The sequence below is a fragment of the Pteropus vampyrus genome, unplaced genomic scaffold, assembly GCF_000151845.1.
Source record: "Pteropus vampyrus isolate Shadow unplaced genomic scaffold, Pvam_2.0 Scaffold516, whole genome shotgun sequence".
Lineage (NCBI taxonomy): Eukaryota > Metazoa > Chordata > Mammalia > Chiroptera > Pteropodidae > Pteropus > Pteropus vampyrus.
In genome coordinates, this window is record NW_011889297.1 from 418,923 (window position 1) to 437,675 (window position 18,753).

Below are 18,753 nucleotides of genomic sequence, written 5' to 3' on the forward strand. Positions count from 1 at the left end.
TCTAGACTCTATTTCATTTATTTCTACTTTGATCTTTATTATTTCCTTCCTTCTATTCACTTTGGGCTTTGTTTGCTCTTCTTTTCCTAGTTCTTTTAAGTGTATGGTTAGATTGTTCATTTAAGCTTTTTCTTGTTTCTGGAGGTAGGCCTGTATTGCTATGAATCTCTCTCTTAGAACTGCTTTTGCTCTGTCCCATAGATTTTGAGTCGTATTTTCATTTTTATTTGCCTCTAAGTATCTTTTGATTTCCTTCTGGATTTCATCCATTAACCCATTCATTGTTTAGTAGCATGTTATTTAACCTCCGTATGTTTGCATATTTTCCAGTTTTCCTCTTTTAGTTGCTTTTTATAGTTTCATACCATTTTGAATGGAGAAGATGGTTCATATGATTTCACTCTTCTTAACTTTACTAAGAATTGTTTTTTTGTCGTAACATGTGATCTATCCTGGAAAACGTTGTATGTGCACTTGAGGAAAATGTATATTTTGCTGCTTTGGGGTGAAATCCTTTGAAAATATCTACTACATCCATCTGGTCTAGTGTGTCATTTAAGCCCACTTTTTCCTTGTTGATTTTCTGTCTGGAAGATCTGTCTATTGGTGTCAATGGGGTGTTAAAGTCCCCTACTATGAGGGTATTACTGTTGGTCTCTCCTTTTATATCAGTCAATAACTGCTCTTTATATATAGGTGTTCCTATGTTGGGTGCATATATGTTTACTAGGATTATGTTCTCTTAATTTATCGATCTCTTTATAATAATATAATTCCCTTTTTTGTCTCTTATAGCATTTTCTTAAAGTCTATTTTGTCTGACATAAGTATTGCTGCCCTGGATTTTTTTTTTCCCCATTCCATTTGTGCAACATATCTTTTTTCCATCCCTTTACTTTCAGTTTGTGTGTGTCATTTGATCTGAAGTGGGTATCTTTTAGACAGAAGTTGCATAGGTCTTGTTTTCTTATCCATTCAGCTACCCTATGTCTTTTGATTGGCGCATTTAATCCATTTACATTTAAAATGATTATTGATAGGTACGCAATTATTGCCATTTTATTATTTGTTTTTATTTACCCTCCACTTCTTTTTATTACAGAAGTTCCTTTAACATTTCTTATAATACTGGCTTGTTGGTGATGAATACCTTAAGCTTTTCCCTGTCAAGAAAGCTCTTTATTTCACCTTCAATTTTAATTGAAAGTCTTGTTGTATAGAATATTAGTGATTGTAGATTCTTGTTTTTCATAACTTTGAATATTTCTTGCCAGTCCCTTCTGGCCTGCACAGTTTCAGCAGACATTTTTATGGCAGTACTCTTGTAAATAACTAGCTGCCTTTCTCTTGATACATTCTTAATTTAAAAAAAAAATATATATATATATATATTTAATTAGTTTCAAGTATACAGTATATTGGTTAGACATCTATATAGTTTATAAAATGATTCCCTCAATTACTCCCTCCCTCCCCTGAACCTCTACCTAGCCAAAATATTAATGCTAACTGCATTCCCTATGTCATGTTTGTGACCATCCATCAGCTACTAATTTGTACTTCTTTAACTCTTCACCCCATTCTCCCAGGCCCCCAACCATCCTCTCTTCTGTCCATCATCAAATTGTCCATTATATTTGTGAGTCTGTTTTTGATTAGTTTGTTCTTTTTATTCCTTAGAGTCCACATATAAGTGAAATCATATAGTGTTTATATTTCTCTGATTTAAATACCTTCTAAGCCCATCAAAGCAATATCTTTTTCCATCCCCTTCCTTTTAGTCTGTGTGTGTCTTTTAGTCTGAAGTGAGTCTCTTGTAGGCAGCATATGTAGGAGTCTTCTTTTCTTATCCATTCGTGTACTCTATCTTTTAGTTGGAGCACATAATTCTTTTCTATTTGAGGTACTTATTGATAGGCATGTAGTTGTTACCATTCTTTATTCCCGTTTTTGATACATAAGTTTTCTTCTTAAAGAAGTCCCTCCAATATTTCCTGTAATACTGGATTGGTGGTGATAAATTCATTTAGCTTATTTTTGTCTGGGAAGCTCTTTATCTGTCCTTCAACTCTAAATGATAGCTTTGCTGGATAAAGTACTCTTGGTTGTAGATCCTAGGTCTTCATCATGTCAAATATTTTATAGCAAGCCCTCCTGTCCTGCCTAGTTTCTTTTGAGAAATCAACTGCCAGTCTTATGAGTGATCCCCTTATAAGTAACTATCTGCTTTTATCTTGCTGCTTTTAAGATTATTTATTTGTATTTAACCTTTGACATTTTAATTATGTGTCTTGGTGTGGGCTTTTCTGGATCCCTGGTTTTTGGATCTCTGAGCATCCTGAGGTTTTATGCCCATTTCTTTCACCAGGTGAGGGAAGGTTTCCATCATTATTTCTTCAAACAGCTGTTCAACATCTTGTTTTCCTTCAGGTATGCTTATCAGATGGATATTTTGACCTTTAATAGTGTCCCATATGCTCCTTAAATTATTTTCATAGTCTTAGCATCTTGTTTCTTGCCATTCTTATTGAGTGTCCTTGGCTTTCCCATCCTCTAGATAGGTCATTTGATCCTCTTCTTTATTCACTTTTTTTTATTCCTTTGTTTATTCTATTTAATATGCTTCTCATGTCAGATAATGTGTTCCTCATTTCAGACTGGTTCCCTTTTATAATTTCATTTCCATTTTTATGTTTTTTTATCTTTTTGTTGACGTTCTCACTGAATTCATCTACCCTTCCCAAAAGTTCATTGAGCATCTTTATAACCAGTGTTTTGAACTCTGCATCTGTTAGATTACTTGACTCCATTATTCCTGGATCTCTGTTCTGTTCTCTCATATGGTTTCTGCTTCTTTGTCTTTCCATTTTGGCTGCCTTTCCATGTCTGCTTCTATGTATGAAGAAATGCTTCTAAGCCTCCCGGTTTTATTAGTGTGGATTTGTGAAGCAGGTGTCCAGTGGCACAGTCCTGAGAGGAGTTCAGCTGCAGGCCAAATTTATCCCCCGCCTCTGCCCCTCTGGGCCCACCTGTTAAGATTTAGCAAGCAATCCACAGATGCTATGCTTATAGTTGCCTCAAAAGGCCACACCAGAAACCAAGGCCAGCTGCCTCCAATGTGAGTCTAGATGCTGCTCAGCAAGAAGCATTTGACTCGCTGAGGCTATACCTAGATGTGGCTTGGGTGGGGCCGTGAGTTGGGGGAGGCAGAGTTTCAGGGAATTCTCTAGGCAGAGTGACCTCTGTTATCCAGTTTGATGATGTCAGTGCTATGGCAGTGCTGTGTCCACACACGGGGTTTGGGGAGGGCTCGACAAGGAACAATGGATACTGCTGGCACTTCTGAACAGAGTTGAGTCTCACCTGGGCCCTCACTCCAACAATGTCTCCCTGTAAGTCCCTGGTGTCCCCTGAGTGCAGCCAAATCAGCACTGGTGTTCACAGTGAGCAGATTCATCACCGGGAAAATCCACTCACAGGCACGGCCCCTTTAAGAGGCGTCTGCCTCTGCCACTGCTCCATCCCACTCAGCCGCTTGAGACCAGGCAGTCTCATGTCCTTGCTCCATCCTGCCTTCTGCCCGTTGCAGGGTGATTTCTTAGATTTCTTCCTAGTTGTATAACTTGTTCATCTAGATCCCAGGCGATTATTCCTTGCTCTTTGCTTCTTGTTTCCGTCACAAGTTTGATTTGGTCGCCAGAGGGATGAACAGAGCCTACATCATCTACACCATTTTTTTTTCAGCTCTCTTTCTTGCTACTTTTAGGATTTTCTCTTTGTTTTTGACCTTTTGCATTTTAATTATAATGCGTCTTGGTGTGGATCTGTTTGAATTCTTTTTTGGGGCTCTTCGCGTTTCTTGTATGTCTAATTCCTTTGCCGGGTTAGAGAAGTTTTCTTTCATTACTTCTTCAAATAGAGTCTCAATTCCTTGCTCTCTCTCTTCTCATTCTGGTACTCCTATGATGAGGATATTGTTACGCTTTACATTGTCCCAGAATTTTCTTAAACTATCCTCATTTTTTAAACTCTTTTTTTTCTTTTTGCTGTTCTGATTGGCTGTTTTCTGCTACCTTGTCTTCTAGTTGGCTGAATTTTCTGATTTGTCCAATCTATTATTGAATTCTTCTAGTGTATTCTTCTTTCAGTTATATTCATTTGTCTGATTCTTTCTTATAGTTTCTATGTCCTTTTTTATGCTATCTCTCTGTTGAGGTTCTCATTGAGCTCTTCCGTTCTTCCTCTAATTTTACTGAGCATCCTTATAATAATTATTTTGAACTCTGCCTCTGATAGGTTGCTTGCCTCCATTTCATTTCGCTTATTTTCTGGAGTTTCACCTATTGTTTCATTCGTGGCATGTTTCTTTGTTTTATCATTTTATTTGCCTGTGTTCATTTCTATGTGTTAAGATTTGTTTCATATCTCAACCTTGGCCAGATGGCCTTATGTGGAAAGTGTCCTGTGTGGCCCACTTTCACTAATCACCTGTGCCATGGGCTCTGGATGGGATCTTTGTATGGGTTGTGATTTTCTGTTGTAGCTAAGCCTTTATTGGTGTTAGTACATCAGTGGATGGGATTAACGCTCGGGCTGACTAACTGTGGGAATTGGCTACACCCACAAGGTATGAGTTGCTATGTAAGGGCTGACCCCACTGAGTGTGATTTGCCCTAGCAGGCTTGTGTACTTTCTGAGACCACCCTTTATGTGTACCACTTATGAGGCTAGTGAGGAGTTGCTCTGTCGTCTAGTGCCAGCCTCCAGGTGTTTTAGTTTTGTGGCCCCTTGGGAGGGAGTCCCCAGTAGGCCAAGGTCAGCAACTGCCTTTGATTAGTGACAGCTACAGCACAATCTACAGATGATTGCTGCCTATGCTGGATCTATATGTAAGTGGAAGAGATAATGCTGTAAGCTGCGGTCTAGTTACCCACAGTACCAGGTCTAGGGTGGTTTAACAAAAGGACCAATGCTTCTCAAGTACTGAGGCTGCCTGTCAGTTGCCCATAATACTCCGTTACTGGAAGAATCTCTGGGTGCTATGCACGTTGTATGGTTTGGGGTCCCAGGAAGTCACCTGGATTTATTGAGATTTTTCCCTGCCACTGTAGTGTCAGTTTACATGCCAGTGGTGTCTTTTTTGCTTCCTGTGAAAGTCTCGGATCACAACGAGGCCAGTCGCTGCCCTCTTCAGGCCTGCAAACACCCAAGATCTGTTTGAGAATTACTGAAGCTCATGGGCAGGAGTTTGTGGCCCGCCACTGAAAGTTTCTCCTGGGATGCATGGGCTTTGCATAGGCCCCACGAACTGTTTGCTGTTGAATGCTTGTCCCAATCAGAAGATGAGACTGGGTTCCCTGGAAACAGGCTTGCGACAGATAATTTGTGGGTTAGTTGGGGCAGTATCTCAGTGAGGCACAGGGCTGTCAAGCCTATACAGCACCAGATTTCTGCCAGTTCTGGGGCTGTAGGTTCCCACAAAAGTCACATATCACTGCAAGACCCAGTGCCATCTGGAATGTGTCCACAAACCACTGTAATCTGCCCAAGCAATACCGTATCTCATGCTAGCAGCAGTGATCTGCCTGCCACTGATTTCCCCAAAATCTGCACACTGTGCTAGCCAAGGTCTGCTGCCTGTGCAGAATGCACAAATGTGAAAAGGGGCAGTGTCGGTGCAGCTGCCTGTCAACAGGTCGCTGGCACTTTGTGGATTGGGTGGGGCTAGATCTCCGGGAGACAAGGGCTGTCAGGCCAATGCAACCTCAGTTTTGCTGCAACTTCTGTGTCTACGTATTCTCACAGTAGTCACAAACCAGTGAGACCAGCTGCTGTAGAGGGCAGTCCTATAGACCCCTGCAATCCCCCCAAGTGATATTGCAGCTCATGAAGACGGCAGTGGTCTGCCCACAACTGATTTCCCTGAAATGTATGCACTGCTCTAGCTAAAGTCTGTTGCCTGTGCAAAATGCTCAGCCCCAAGAAAGGGCAGGGTGGGGGTGGCTGCCTGTCAACAGGCCATGGGCACTACGTGGGTTGGTTGGGGCTGGATCTTAGGGAGACAAGGGCCATCAGGCCATTACACCCTCAGTCTTGCTATAATTTTTGTATCCGTATACCCCCGAAAAAGTCACAAATCACAGGAAGACCAGCTGCTGACTGGGACTGGCTCACAGATCTCCACAATCAACTCAAGCACGTGTTGGCAGCAATGATCTACCCGAAACTGTTTTACCTGAAATGAGCTCACAGCACTGGCTGAGGTCTGCTGCCTGCACTGAATATTTGGCCTTGGAAAGGGGCAGGGAAGAGGCAGCTTCCTGGGGACAAGCTGCTCCAAGGAATCTGTGGATTGGGTAGGGCAGGCTGATCTCCCCAGGCAAGTGCAGCTTCAAAATTGGCCACGAGGGTGGAGGGTTCAGTGTAGGCAAGCTGGCACCCATCTGTAGACTGCCCTGTATGGGAGCCCAACTAAGGCACAATGGTGACTGCCTGTCCAGCCCTCATTCTGGAGCCACCTAATGCAGTCATTCCCCATATGACTCTTGCACGAGGCTCCGTGCCTCCATTGGCACCCAGGGTGTGTGTCCCTCAGTGAGAGAGGCTGTGCTTGGGCCCTTTAAAGTGGTGTCTGGAATTTCAGTCACCTTCCATCTTACCTGGTTGGCCAGAATCCCCACTGATATTTACAGTAAGATTTTTTGGAAACTCCTTTCCTGGGCTGGAACCCTAGGCTGGAGAGCCCCCATATGGAACTAGGAGGTCCCCCTTCTTCATGGGGGACCTTTGAAGCCACACTCTCCCTCCCAGTGTTACACCTGCATCTGTGGGCACTGGCCCAGCCTGATTCGCATCATTGCGCCTCCTACCAGCTTTGATGTGGCTCCTTTTTATCATCAGACATATGTGTTATGATCAGCTGGAGTTCAGGTGATTTTCCACGTTGATTATTTTATAAATTAGTTGTAACTTTAATGCGGTCCTGAGAGGAGGTGAATCTCGCTTTTACCTCGTCTGCCATCTTGACCGGAACTCTATGATCAATTGATTTTTGACAAAGGTGCCCAGGTAATTCAATGGGAGAATTAATAGTTTTTCAACAAACGGTGCAGGAACACTGGATATCCATTAGGAGATAAATTATCTTTGACCCTCACTTTACACCATATAGAAAGATTACCTCGAAAAATGATCATAGACCTAAATATAAGAAATTAAAAAAGGCCTAGATGTAAGAAATTTCTATAAGAAAATAGGAGAAATCTTTGTGACCTTGAGTTAGGCAAAGATTTCTTTAAAAAGACTCCCAAAAACATGAACCTTAAAAAAAATAATAATAAATTGGATTTTAAAGAATTAAAAGGTTATGCTTTTCAAAAACACTGTTAAGAAAATGAAAGGCTAAGACACAGACTGGGAGAAAATAAATCTGACCAAGGACTCGTAAACAGAATAAAGAACTCCTAAAACTAGACAATAAGAAAATAATCTACTTAAAAATGGTGGGCAAAAGACATGAACAGACACCTCACCAAAGATTTTATACAGATGGAAAATAAGTGCATGAAAAAATGATCAATATTAGCCATTAGGTCAATGCAAATTAAAACCACAATAAAATATCACTAAACACTTATTAGAATGGCTAAAATAAAAAAAATACTGATAATACCACATGCTGGCAACCATGTGGAACAACTGAAATTCTTATATATTAGATGTGAGAATGCAAAATGGTATAGCAATTTTGGAAAATGGTATCTTTGTCAGTATCTTATAAAGTTAAACACTTACCATGCAACCTAGTAATCCCACAGATGTGAACAACCTAGTAAACAACCCAGGTGTCGTAGAATGAACTGGTGGATGGGTAGTATATCCAAACAATGGATTATTACTAAGCAATAAAAAGAACCAATTGCTGATTCATTCAACATGGATAAATACCAAAGGTATTATGTTAAGTGAAAAAAACTAAACACAAAAGGTTACTACTATATGATTCCATTTATATGACATTATAGAAAAAGTAAAATTACAGTAACAGAAAACAGATCAGTATTTGCCAAGGGCCAAGGGTTGGAGCAGAGATTGACTACAAAGGGGAAATGAGAGCGCTTGACAAAGTGACAGAAATGTTCTATATCTTGATTATGATGATAGGTGCACAACTACATACATCCGCTAAAGCTCGTCTAATTATACACTCAAAATTGGTGAATTTTGTATGTAATTATACCTTAATAAAAGCTGATAAAAATGAAATCCTAGAACTGATTAATAAAAGAGTAAACAATCCAATTTTTTTCAAAGCAAACTACTACATGAAGGATAATACACCATGATTAGGTAGGGTTTATCCTAGCAATGCAATGTTCATTTAACATATGAAAATTCTAATTCCAAACAGATTAAGTGGTAAGAGAATGTTATTCTTTCAATAGATCAGTGGTCCTTTTTGTCTCCCAGGTGACATTTGACAATGTCTAGAGACATTTTTTTTTTTTTTGGTCACAATTGGGGTAGGGATAGTTAATACTGGACATCCATTGAGTAGTGACCAGAAATGTTGTTAAACACCCTATAGTGCATAGAGCAGGCTTCAACTGAGAACCACTATTCTATGTTCTACTTACCCTATTCATCACTATGTTTATGACATCTATACACATTGCTATAATGTTGACATATTTACTTTGTTTCTTGCTACATAGTACCCTACAGTAGGCATCCTCTGTCTGTTTCATATCCCTCCCTTGGTGATAAATACCTAAATTGCTTCTAATTGCACTCCACTACGCATAACACTGCCATGCAATGAACAGCCTTGTAAGTGCTCCCTCATAGACCTCTGTAAGAACTTCTCTAGGATACATTCTCAGGAATGAAACCACTAGGTTATACACATGCTTAACTTCGACAAGTACTTCCAAGGTGCTTTCTGGAATGGCTGAACTGGTTTAAATACTGTGCAGAAAAGAGTTAACATATCAGGCCTATGACTGCTATCCTTAGAAAGACCTGCTTGAAATGATGACCATTAATTGGCATCTTGGAACTTGGATCTCAAGAAGATTCTTACCATTCCCTGACAAAGGTGGCTCACTGTGCCTAAACTGTTTGTACAAACAATGTGGTTTATACTGAAACCTCCTTTCCTTCCTAGAGTCTAGAATTTGGGTACATGCTAGGCAGAGGGTGCCTACATGACCAGCCCCACCCCCCACCTAAAAACTTTGGACAATGGGTCCCTAATGAGTTTTCCTGGTAGACATTTCACATGTGTTGTCACATCTCATTGCAAAGGGAATTAAGTGCAAACCTGTGTGACTTCACTGAGAGAAGACTCTTGGAAACTTGAGCCTGGTTTCCTCCAGACTTAACACATGTGGCTTTTCCTTGTGCTGATTTTGGTTTGTATCTTTTAGCTGTAATAAATCATAACCATGAGTATGACTATATGCTGAGTCCTGTGAGTCCTTCTAGCAAATCATTAAACATAGGGATAGTCTTAGGGATATCTCCCCCAACACACATTCCCATAAGTAAAGCAGGAGATATTTGCAATAAGACTTACTTTTAGCTGCACACTTTTATATGCCATTTGAATTTTGTATCATGTGCACATATTATCTCTTTAAAAACACTCTATAAAAAGGGGATAAAGAGTTATCAAAAACAATTAGATCATCTATGAATGAGAATCAAAAGATGTTAAAAGAACCATCGGGCTATAGAGTGAAACCTTCTTATATTCCAGATGAGGAGGCCCAAAGAAGGTGAGGGACTTACCCAAAGATACCCAGTCATTACAGACACAGAACTCAAATCCTCACTTTCCCAGTTCTTAGTACTCCTTCCTCTAAGTCATATGATCTCTTTTTCCTACACGTGTCACTTCTCCTATCCTAGTGCTCTCCCCTAAATGGGAGACCAAGAGGCCTACTTTCATGTTGACCATGGCCTCTCCTGTTTCTCAGATTCCTGGATTCTCCATGCAGTGAATAATTTCAGAGTCCTTCCAAAAACAGTGGGTCCCATGGAAACTAACCCAACAGGAATGGGAAAGAGAAGTTGAAGAACAATCCTACTGGTAACTGTCTGGAGCAGAAAGGTAGAGAAAGAGTCTTAGACCAAATCACAGTGCCTTAAAATGGAGCTGAAAGGTAGAGAAAGAGTCTTAGGCCAAATCACAGTGCCTTCCTAAGAGTCCTCATACCCTGGCAAAGGTGTCACCATCAGAGTCAGAGAGGAATCCATACCCTACCACAGGACAATGCAGCTGAGAAGGACCAGACAGCTCAGATACTCCTTCCACTACTTTCTAACCTCTCTCAAAACCCTCCCCACAAAGAGGAAGATGCTTACGTGTTCCAGGAAGCAGGGTCCTATCTCGCTGAGGTGGGGGTCATCATTGTTGTACTGTTTCTCCAGGTCTCTCACGAAACCCATCTGAAATCTGTAGATGTCTTCAATGTTCCCAAAGATCACCTTCAGTTGCTCATCACTGAACATGTCCCTTCTCTTCCGGCATTGCTTCAGGTAGCCCTACAGACAAAGAAAAAGCCCAGGCTGAGGATATCTCTGATTTCTTGAGGGCTTTACCACTTACTAAGCACTTGGGAGCCTCATTTCAGTTCTGTGAAGTAGATAGAGAACAATCATTTTCATTTTTCTTCATACGAGGAAATTGAGATTTAAAGAAGGAAGCCACTCCACCAGTGAGTAATTAAGAAAGATGGATGTCAAGCAAAGGTCTTCAGAGTACAAAGACTCCAGAGTATGGAGCTTTCCCCATCATTCTCTATGACAAGGACCCCAAAAGACATAGAGAACTCTCTCACAAGCTGGTTAAGCACAAATATTTTCACTCATTTTAGTAGTTATTGCTTTAGCTGGATCTATTCATATATCTCAAGTTCTATTTCTTATAGGACCAATTCAAAAGATCTTCATATCATTGACAACAATATGGCAACAGAGGCCCCATCAGGAAAAGTTCCCAAAAGGAAACAGAGATTGACAAAACCAAACCATTCTTTAAAGCAATGTCTTAGCCATCTAAGGTAGCTGGCCAAGAGAGATCATTTGGATGAGCTCAGCCAACAAGCCCACAAGTGTCCAGGCATGTGTTTTTAACAGGGTAAGTATTCAGGACACATTTGTGAATAAATAGATAAATTAATACAGCTAGCCATTGATAACATGCAAGAATCAATAGAAGATTCTTGGTTTAATAAGAGAGCACTGAGATAACACAATCGGATTCAGGGCACACTGTAAGACAAAATAAAAAAAAAAAGCCATAGTGTTCCATTTTGAATCTCCTGGTGTAGATTTTTAACTAATGGTCACTGTCCTCATTGCAAATCATTAGCATGTGAAGATTTTCTTGGTGAGAATGAATTATGGTCACTTGCTTTCATCTGAAAGTTAAATGCAATTTTCATAACACCTTTCTTAAGTGTTGAGTCGTTAATGAGGAGCATTGTCGTGACTGACTTACCACTTCTGGTCCTATCTCTACCTCTACTTTGTCTCTCCTAACACAGCTTACAATTAGGTCATCTAGGCATATATACTCCAGGAAGATCCTCATCACTGGCTTCAATGTCCTTTACTAATCTCTACCAAAATCTCACTTCATTTACTTCTTTTCACACTCCATTTCAGTTGTTAATTAGTGTCTTTAAACAGTCTGAAAACTGATAGTCTGTGCCCATGGTGACATTTATTTAACTAATGGCTGCTGCCCTCATTGACTGGCATGCTCAAGATGTTCTGCATTCATTCATGTCCAATTCCTGACCAGGAAGAAGTTGCACTCTATTCCCAGAATACCCTTTTAGCTCCACTATCTTTATTGAATTAGCTCCCCAAATTCTGCCTCCTTGGGAAGCCTTCCTTGACTTACAGAGAGGCAGTAAATTTCTATAGGCCCCTCCTTGCCAAATATCTAACTCCCAAGGTGTGCTTTCCTCTGTCTCTCTCTCTTTTTTCCCTCTCTCTCTCCTTCTCTTTCTCATCCTATCACCTTTGGAAGTATATTTGCTACAGTGGAACAGGGAATGAGCATATCAACTGGCAGGAAACTTTCCATCTTGACATTAGGCAAGGAGGCAAAGACTTCTTCACCCCTGCTCCCACTTTTTCTCCCTAAGGTAAGCCTGTGAGCATAACTGAAAAAAAAAAAACTGGTAACAATGTCACATCAGCATGTCACATCTGGGTAAGTAGTAGGTATCAGTGAGTGACCACATTGGGAAACAAAAGAAGCTGTCAGGGACACCTCATTCATCCTTAGGAGCCAGTTCTGGAAGTACTTAATACTTTTGTTCACTATTCTCATTTGAAAGGTCTCAGGCAAGGAATAAATTATCATCAAATCCCCAAAGTGCAGCAAGGATACTAGATCTCGACATCAGTATGGAACATGATAGAAATGAAAGAGAAGAAAAAAAAGTGGGCTCTGTAAAAGAAAGAAGAAATAGAGATGTCAGTGCAACTTCCTAATTCCCCAAATATACTATTCATTGCCATTTGTCAAGCACATTGTTTTCTATTATGCTATGTGTGATGTAACAAAAGAACATTAAGCTATATATTAGGAGAAATGCCCAGAGGATGACAGGACCCTAGAGTGTTTTGTCAACTGTTTTTCTTTAAAGCTAATGCTGGTACATTTAGCTTAATGAAATATTACAAAGCCACTAAAATAATGAATGGGAAAATTATCTAGAAACACGGAAAAGTGCTTATGATATAACATTAAAGATCAGGACACAAAATGCTATGGCATGATGATAACAACTCTTTAAATACATAAACATATGGACATTCTTGAAGGAATTATGCAAAAATGGAAAGAGTTCTCTTAAATTTTGTGGATTCTAGTTAATTGTTCCTATTTTCAAAATTCCTCTAATGCTGTTTTATTATTATTATTATTATTATTATTATTATTATTATTATTATCATCTTTATGGTTAAAAATGGGGGAAAAGTCTTTGACAGAGAGTATAAAGAAAATACAGCCTTAGGAAGGCTGCCTCGAATACAATGTTATCAAGGAAAGGGGGAGAATCCAATGTTCTCTCAAAATCTCTAACCCTAGTGTTTAAGATATATTACTTACAGAAAGGGAGTACAAATAATTGAAACTGCCCTTATCAAGGAAATAAGAAATGGGATACAAGAATATGATAGTAGTCTGAGAACCCCAAAATGTTACCTTTAGCCCTTATAACACGCAACTTCCTGGGCTTCCTAGGGGAGAAAGGCCAGGAGAGATAACTAGTATGCTGGAGTCTTGCCTTCACTTTTCATCCTCTTTCTTTGGCTGACTGGTAACTTTATCAAATTTTCCACAACAATGAAGAACAAAGGTTTGGCTTAGGGGTCAATCTCATTCACTCATTTTTGAGGATATGTAAATTTAAGATGAGCAGGCTGTGGAATGTGACTGCCAAAAAAAATGAAGATATAGATAATGAGGTTCAGGGAAAAAATAAATAAATAAAACCTCTGGTTAAAATAGAAGAAAAAAAGAAGAAACAGATTGAGAAGGTAGAATGAGAGACGGAATAGGAAGGTAGTCCTACCACCACAGGAGAGCAGCATTCAAATTTGAGCCCTGTTTTCAGAGGAACTTGGAGAAAAGAACACAGAGCCAGAGTGGGGTCGAGAGGTCCTGAAAAGCAACACCGTAAAGAATGGTTTAAGGAACCAGTGCTGCTTGTCATGGAGAAGAAAAGACTTAGGGAGTCTCTAAAGACTTGTCACAGGGCAGAGAGAGTAGAAGGGGTCTGTGGCTCTTACTGTCAAGCATGCATTGAATACCCTCTAACCCCATCTGAATATTAAGAGAGAATAGGGTGATATGACAGTAGGAGTGAAGTGATTCAACAGAAGCAGTTTCTGAGAGTCTCACCTCTGCCTCCTAGGAGTAAGTAGGCATGGGTGGGAAGGCAGGCCACACAGTAGCTAACAGTACTGTGGGAATTATCACATCAGTCACAATTGGCATGAATTAGCCCTAGCATTTCCATGGTAATGGTCAAGAAAATTTGTGTATTTATTTCACTCTGTTCTTAATCCCAGAAAGGTTGATCTAGAAGTCTAGAACTAGTGCATTGAGCTAGAATTAGTGCCTTGATATAGGATATAAACGTATCAAATGAAAACGACTTGAAACTACAGCATGAAGCTAAACTCAGGCCTAAAGAAGAATATCTTGATGGTGAAGGGAATGAGAAAGTAATACAAATGACCAAGGAAAGCTATTCCAGCTTCTCTGGAGGAATTTGAGCACAGAATTTATTTCACAGGTATGGGATGACTGATATTATCTTCCTCAAGAGTGGAAGATGAAGCAACTTTATAAGACATCTTTAGCCTCCCTTGCCCTATGCCTCAGTTTCCCTGATTATGAGTTATAAGGTTACAAGATATAATATCACCAATCATTGGTCAAGGTGACTTAGAACTAAGCCAACACTCTTTTATCCCACTGTCTGGATTTAGAAAGAAGAATGGCATCTTTTGCAGAGAACTCATTTAAAAAGATCTTTTCTCTTACTGGCCTCACTGAATGGTTTTGACTTTATTTCCTACTTCCTCATTTGTAAAATGAGGGTATTGTAACTTAAATGTTTGTAAAGTACTTCCTTCTCCCAAGAGAGCAGGAGAGATGGGAGGGGGAGAGGGAGAAGAGGCAGAGAGGAAGAGAGAATATGTGTGTGTATGCTCTAATAAATAGTGGCTTTTATTATACTGAATGTAGTGTCCCCCATTTCCCCTCAACAGCACAAGAGTAGAAAGTGTTTAGAGCTCTCCCCTGAACTACAGAAAGAGTATATTATGCCACTTTAACATTCACGCCTGAGTAAGACATGCTTCCAAGGAGGAAACATCAGGAAATGAAGAAGTAACCTGGATCACTACCACAGCTTTCTCTAGTGACAGAATCAGAGAAATTAAGATCCAGACAGCACTTAAAGCACAACTCTTACAATCCACTCATTTTAGAGCTAGGGAACAAAGCTCAGGATGGAAAAGATTCACCTGAGTTTCCTCAGCCAGTCAGTGACTAAGGTGGGACCTGAACCTGAGATTCTCAATTATGAGTCTGATGCTCTTTCTGACAAACCATATTCCTCCTCACAGCTTTTGGTTTAGAGGTGACACATCCCTGGGCTAAAATGCTGTCTTCTGGTCCAGATAGACACAGTTTCCCCCACTTTTATTTTGCTCTAGCTAAACCTTCCTTTGACATCTGTGGTTGTAGGGTGGGAACAAAGAAAGATTTCTCATTTAAACCCTTAACTTTAGCACCAAGAATAATTAAGAAATACAAAACCAGCAGATTGCCAACAAAAGCTTTGCATGGGTTGGCTGGATTGAGCAAGTCCTCAAAGAAGGAAAATAACACTCCCCCTTCTGGAAAGACAAATACTTGCATTGCTATCTTTACCCTGTGCTCTGTAGGAAGAGGGCAAGATGTTTTGGAGTTTGGAAACAGAAGATCCTTCTAAGACTATAGGACTCCAAGTGGGCCCATGCCTGAGAACTCTGGGAAAGTAATTTTGTCTCTCGGATCTAGAAAATGGGAGTAACAGTAACAACCTTTGTCCTGTCTGAAAATCAAAAGGAATATGATGTGAATGTACTCTGCTAAAGCACTTATATCTAATTCTGACTTTCAACAATATTTATTGAGCATCTACTGTGTGACAGGCACCATGCTAGGTATTGAGGATACATTAGTAAATCAACAGGTAAAAATCCCCACTCCTTATGGAATTTACATCTTGGTAGGGGAGATGGACAATAAGTAAGTATACAAACATGAACATGCAAAATATATAATATGCCAGATAGCAATAAGTACAATGAAGAAACATAAAGTAGGAAAGGGGGAGACATAGTACAAAGTTACAATTTTAAGTAGAATGGTCAGTAAAGGTCTCAAGGAGTAAAGATTTAAAGATGAGGGACAAAGCTAAGGAGACATCTTGGGAAAGAGTGCTCTGGGTAGAGGGAAAAGCCAATGTAAAAGGTCTGTGTGTGTATGTGTGTGGGGGGGTAGCATGCCAGGCATTTTTAAGAAACAGCAAGAGGCCAGTGAGGCTAGAAAAATAGTAACATGTAGGAAAGGAGCAAGAGATGAAGTCAGAGAAGTAAGGAGGAGTGGATCACACAAAGATGTATAAGTAATAAGAGAACTTTGGCTTTTACTCAGGGAGAAATAGTGAGCCATTGGAGAGTTTTGAGCAGAGGAGTGATACATGACCTGACTTAGGGTCTTGACAGCATCCCTCAGCTGCTGGGTATACAACAGACTGTACTTACCTATATTACAAATTCTATATTATAAGACACCTATCATTTTACAGCAGTTCTCCTCAAACTTTAATATGTATTGTAAGTCAAATAGGAACTGTGTTAAAAATACAGATTCAAACTCAGTAGGTCTGGAGTAGAGCTAAAGACTGCATTTCTAACTAACTCCCAAGTGATTTAGACACTGCTGGTCTAAGACAGAACACTTTGAGGGTAGGAGCTATGTCTATGGCTTAGCGCAGAGCAGCACTCTACTAAATGTTTGCTGAACAAATGACATGTCAGTGGTTTAATACCCAAAGATACATAGCACATTCCAGAGGGTAATTTACAAAAAAAAATATATCAGCCATTTGTGTGAATATAGGAGGAAGAGATAAAGATAAAAGAGAGGTATAGAAGGATGGGTGAATAGATAAAAAGGGAGGGGAAAGAAAGGAAAACTACCTTTTCCCAAATGCTTACAATATTATGTTTACTTAATTTCATCAATAAACTTGAGGTTGTTAGAATGAAACCCCTGCACAAATCAGAAAATCGAAGGTCAGAAGAATTAGGAGGCACCTTCAAGGCCACAAAGTTAATTAGTGACTAAGTTAAGATGTGAAAGCCAGCACCCCATGTCTCCAGATTTCTTGTTCTTTCCACTCTACTTTACTGCCTCATGGAGAGGGAAAATAACCTTTAATCTTCCTGGAAGGAGAAAATAAATTGAAGTGAAGAAAGTTAAGGTCCACAGTTCTTGGGACCTTGATCTTTCCAGAGCTGCACTGTCCAATATGGTTGCCATAAGTCACATGTGCCTATTTAAATTAAAATTAAATAAAATTTAAAATTCCATTTCTCAGTCATACTAGCCACATCTCAAGTGTTCAACAGCCACGGATGGCTGGCCAGTGGCTACTGTATTAAAGAGTGAAGATATAAAACATTTTCATCACTACAGGAAATTCTATTGAGCAGCACTCCTCTAAAGAAACAAAAACTTTGAAAAATATTAGAGCTGTACTGTTGACTACAGACTAGGCCCTGGCCGCACTCAACAAGGCTGGGGGACAGAAAGTAGGACCTGACCCCCTCATCTGGAATGAAGGGGATAAAAATATTCAAAATAGTTTTCCCTGGGTCAAGAAGAATTCTATAGTGTGTGTGTGTGTGTGTGTGAGAGAGAGAGAGAGAGAGAGAGCGAGCGAGCGCGAGCGAGCGAGATCCTTTTAAAAACATTCTTTACTCCAATTCCCATTAGTTTCCCCACACTGTTTAGTAAAATGTCCTTTGAAAATGCCGGCTTATCTCTGCTTAGCTCAAGGGAATGTGAGGAAAAGGGCTCTCATCTTCACTCAGGTCAGAGAGATAGAAGGGATGGAGTTAGGGAATGTGGAGCCACAGCTCCTGGGAAGGCAGCAAAGTGGCATACTGAAGGAGCTTAGACTTGGCCACTCAGCCTTTATCTCATGTATTTCTCTCCCTAGGCTCTTTTCTGTTCAAACCCCAAACCAGCGTTCTCCAAGTGTGGGAGGAAGGCCAGAAGCATAAGTATCACCAGGGATGCTTGTTAAACATAGAGATGCTCAAACTGAGAATTCACAACTTTAGGGGGCAGTGGAAAGGAGCTGGGATCTTTATGTTTAACAAGCTCCCCAAAGAGACTCTGGTGCACATTCAAGTTTGAACTACAGGCTTAAAGGGAGATGTGTTTTATTTTAATGAATGAGGTCAGGCCCTTCCATGGAGTGGCGACAGCTAGATCAGAAGCCAAGAGGATTGGGGTAGAGATTCAGGGGAGCTAGGAAGGAACAGGAAGAAGGGAGGGAAAGTGGGGGAGAGGGAGGTATAGGGAAAGAATGAGAGAAAAGGAGAACATGAATATGAAAGTTGGACAGATAGGTAGATAGAGAAATGGGAGAAAGAGAGAGAGAGAAATTGAGAAGCCCCAAGGAACAATTTCACTTGATGAACAGAATCTAGGAAGCCAGTTAAGCTCTCTTTCTTACATCTTGGGACTGTCACAGGAAAGGCCCAAGGGGGTTGTTGGTTCTTCACAGAAATGCCCTCTACTCTACCCTAAGTGCCCACACATGCACTATCATAGCTGGGCCTACCTCACAAATGTCCTTGAGGTGCTTGATATAATGACGCTCAGTGCTCATGATTTCATTGATGACATTGGCCCGCATCTGGTCCCGGTTCTGCAGAGGCCGGCCCAGACAGAGACAGTCTGAGTTGGGGTCCAGGTGCCCATTCTGCACATCACTGGGCCCTTCCTCTATACCATCCTCTTGGTTCACCCAGAGCTGTGGAAGAAGGCAGAAAAAGAATGGATTAGCTTCCTTCTTTGAAAAGTTTCTAGCCAAGTAGAAAAAGGTTAATTTAAATTTGTCTGGTATTCAGAGAGCCTTCAACCAGAGATCC

General features: G+C 40.3%; 1 protein-coding gene across 6 annotated transcripts in view; it reads right to left on the bottom strand.

The window, feature by feature from the left end:
* The window catches only part of ARHGEF9 (Cdc42 guanine nucleotide exchange factor 9), a 153,294-nt gene that overhangs the window by 50,432 nt on the left and 84,109 nt on the right, over positions 1–18,753 (bottom strand). For all 6 annotated transcript variants that reach the window (XM_023525014.1, XM_011383361.2, XM_023525012.1 and 3 more), the window contains 2 exons: positions 18,444–18,635; positions 10,369–10,548 (listed from right to left, as the gene is read on the bottom strand). In XM_023525014.1, coding sequence (XP_023380782.1) covers positions 10,369–10,548; positions 18,444–18,518 — 255 coding nt within the window. In that variant the 5' untranslated portion in view covers positions 18,519–18,635. The remainder of the gene's footprint in view (positions 1–10,368; positions 10,549–18,443; positions 18,636–18,753) is intronic.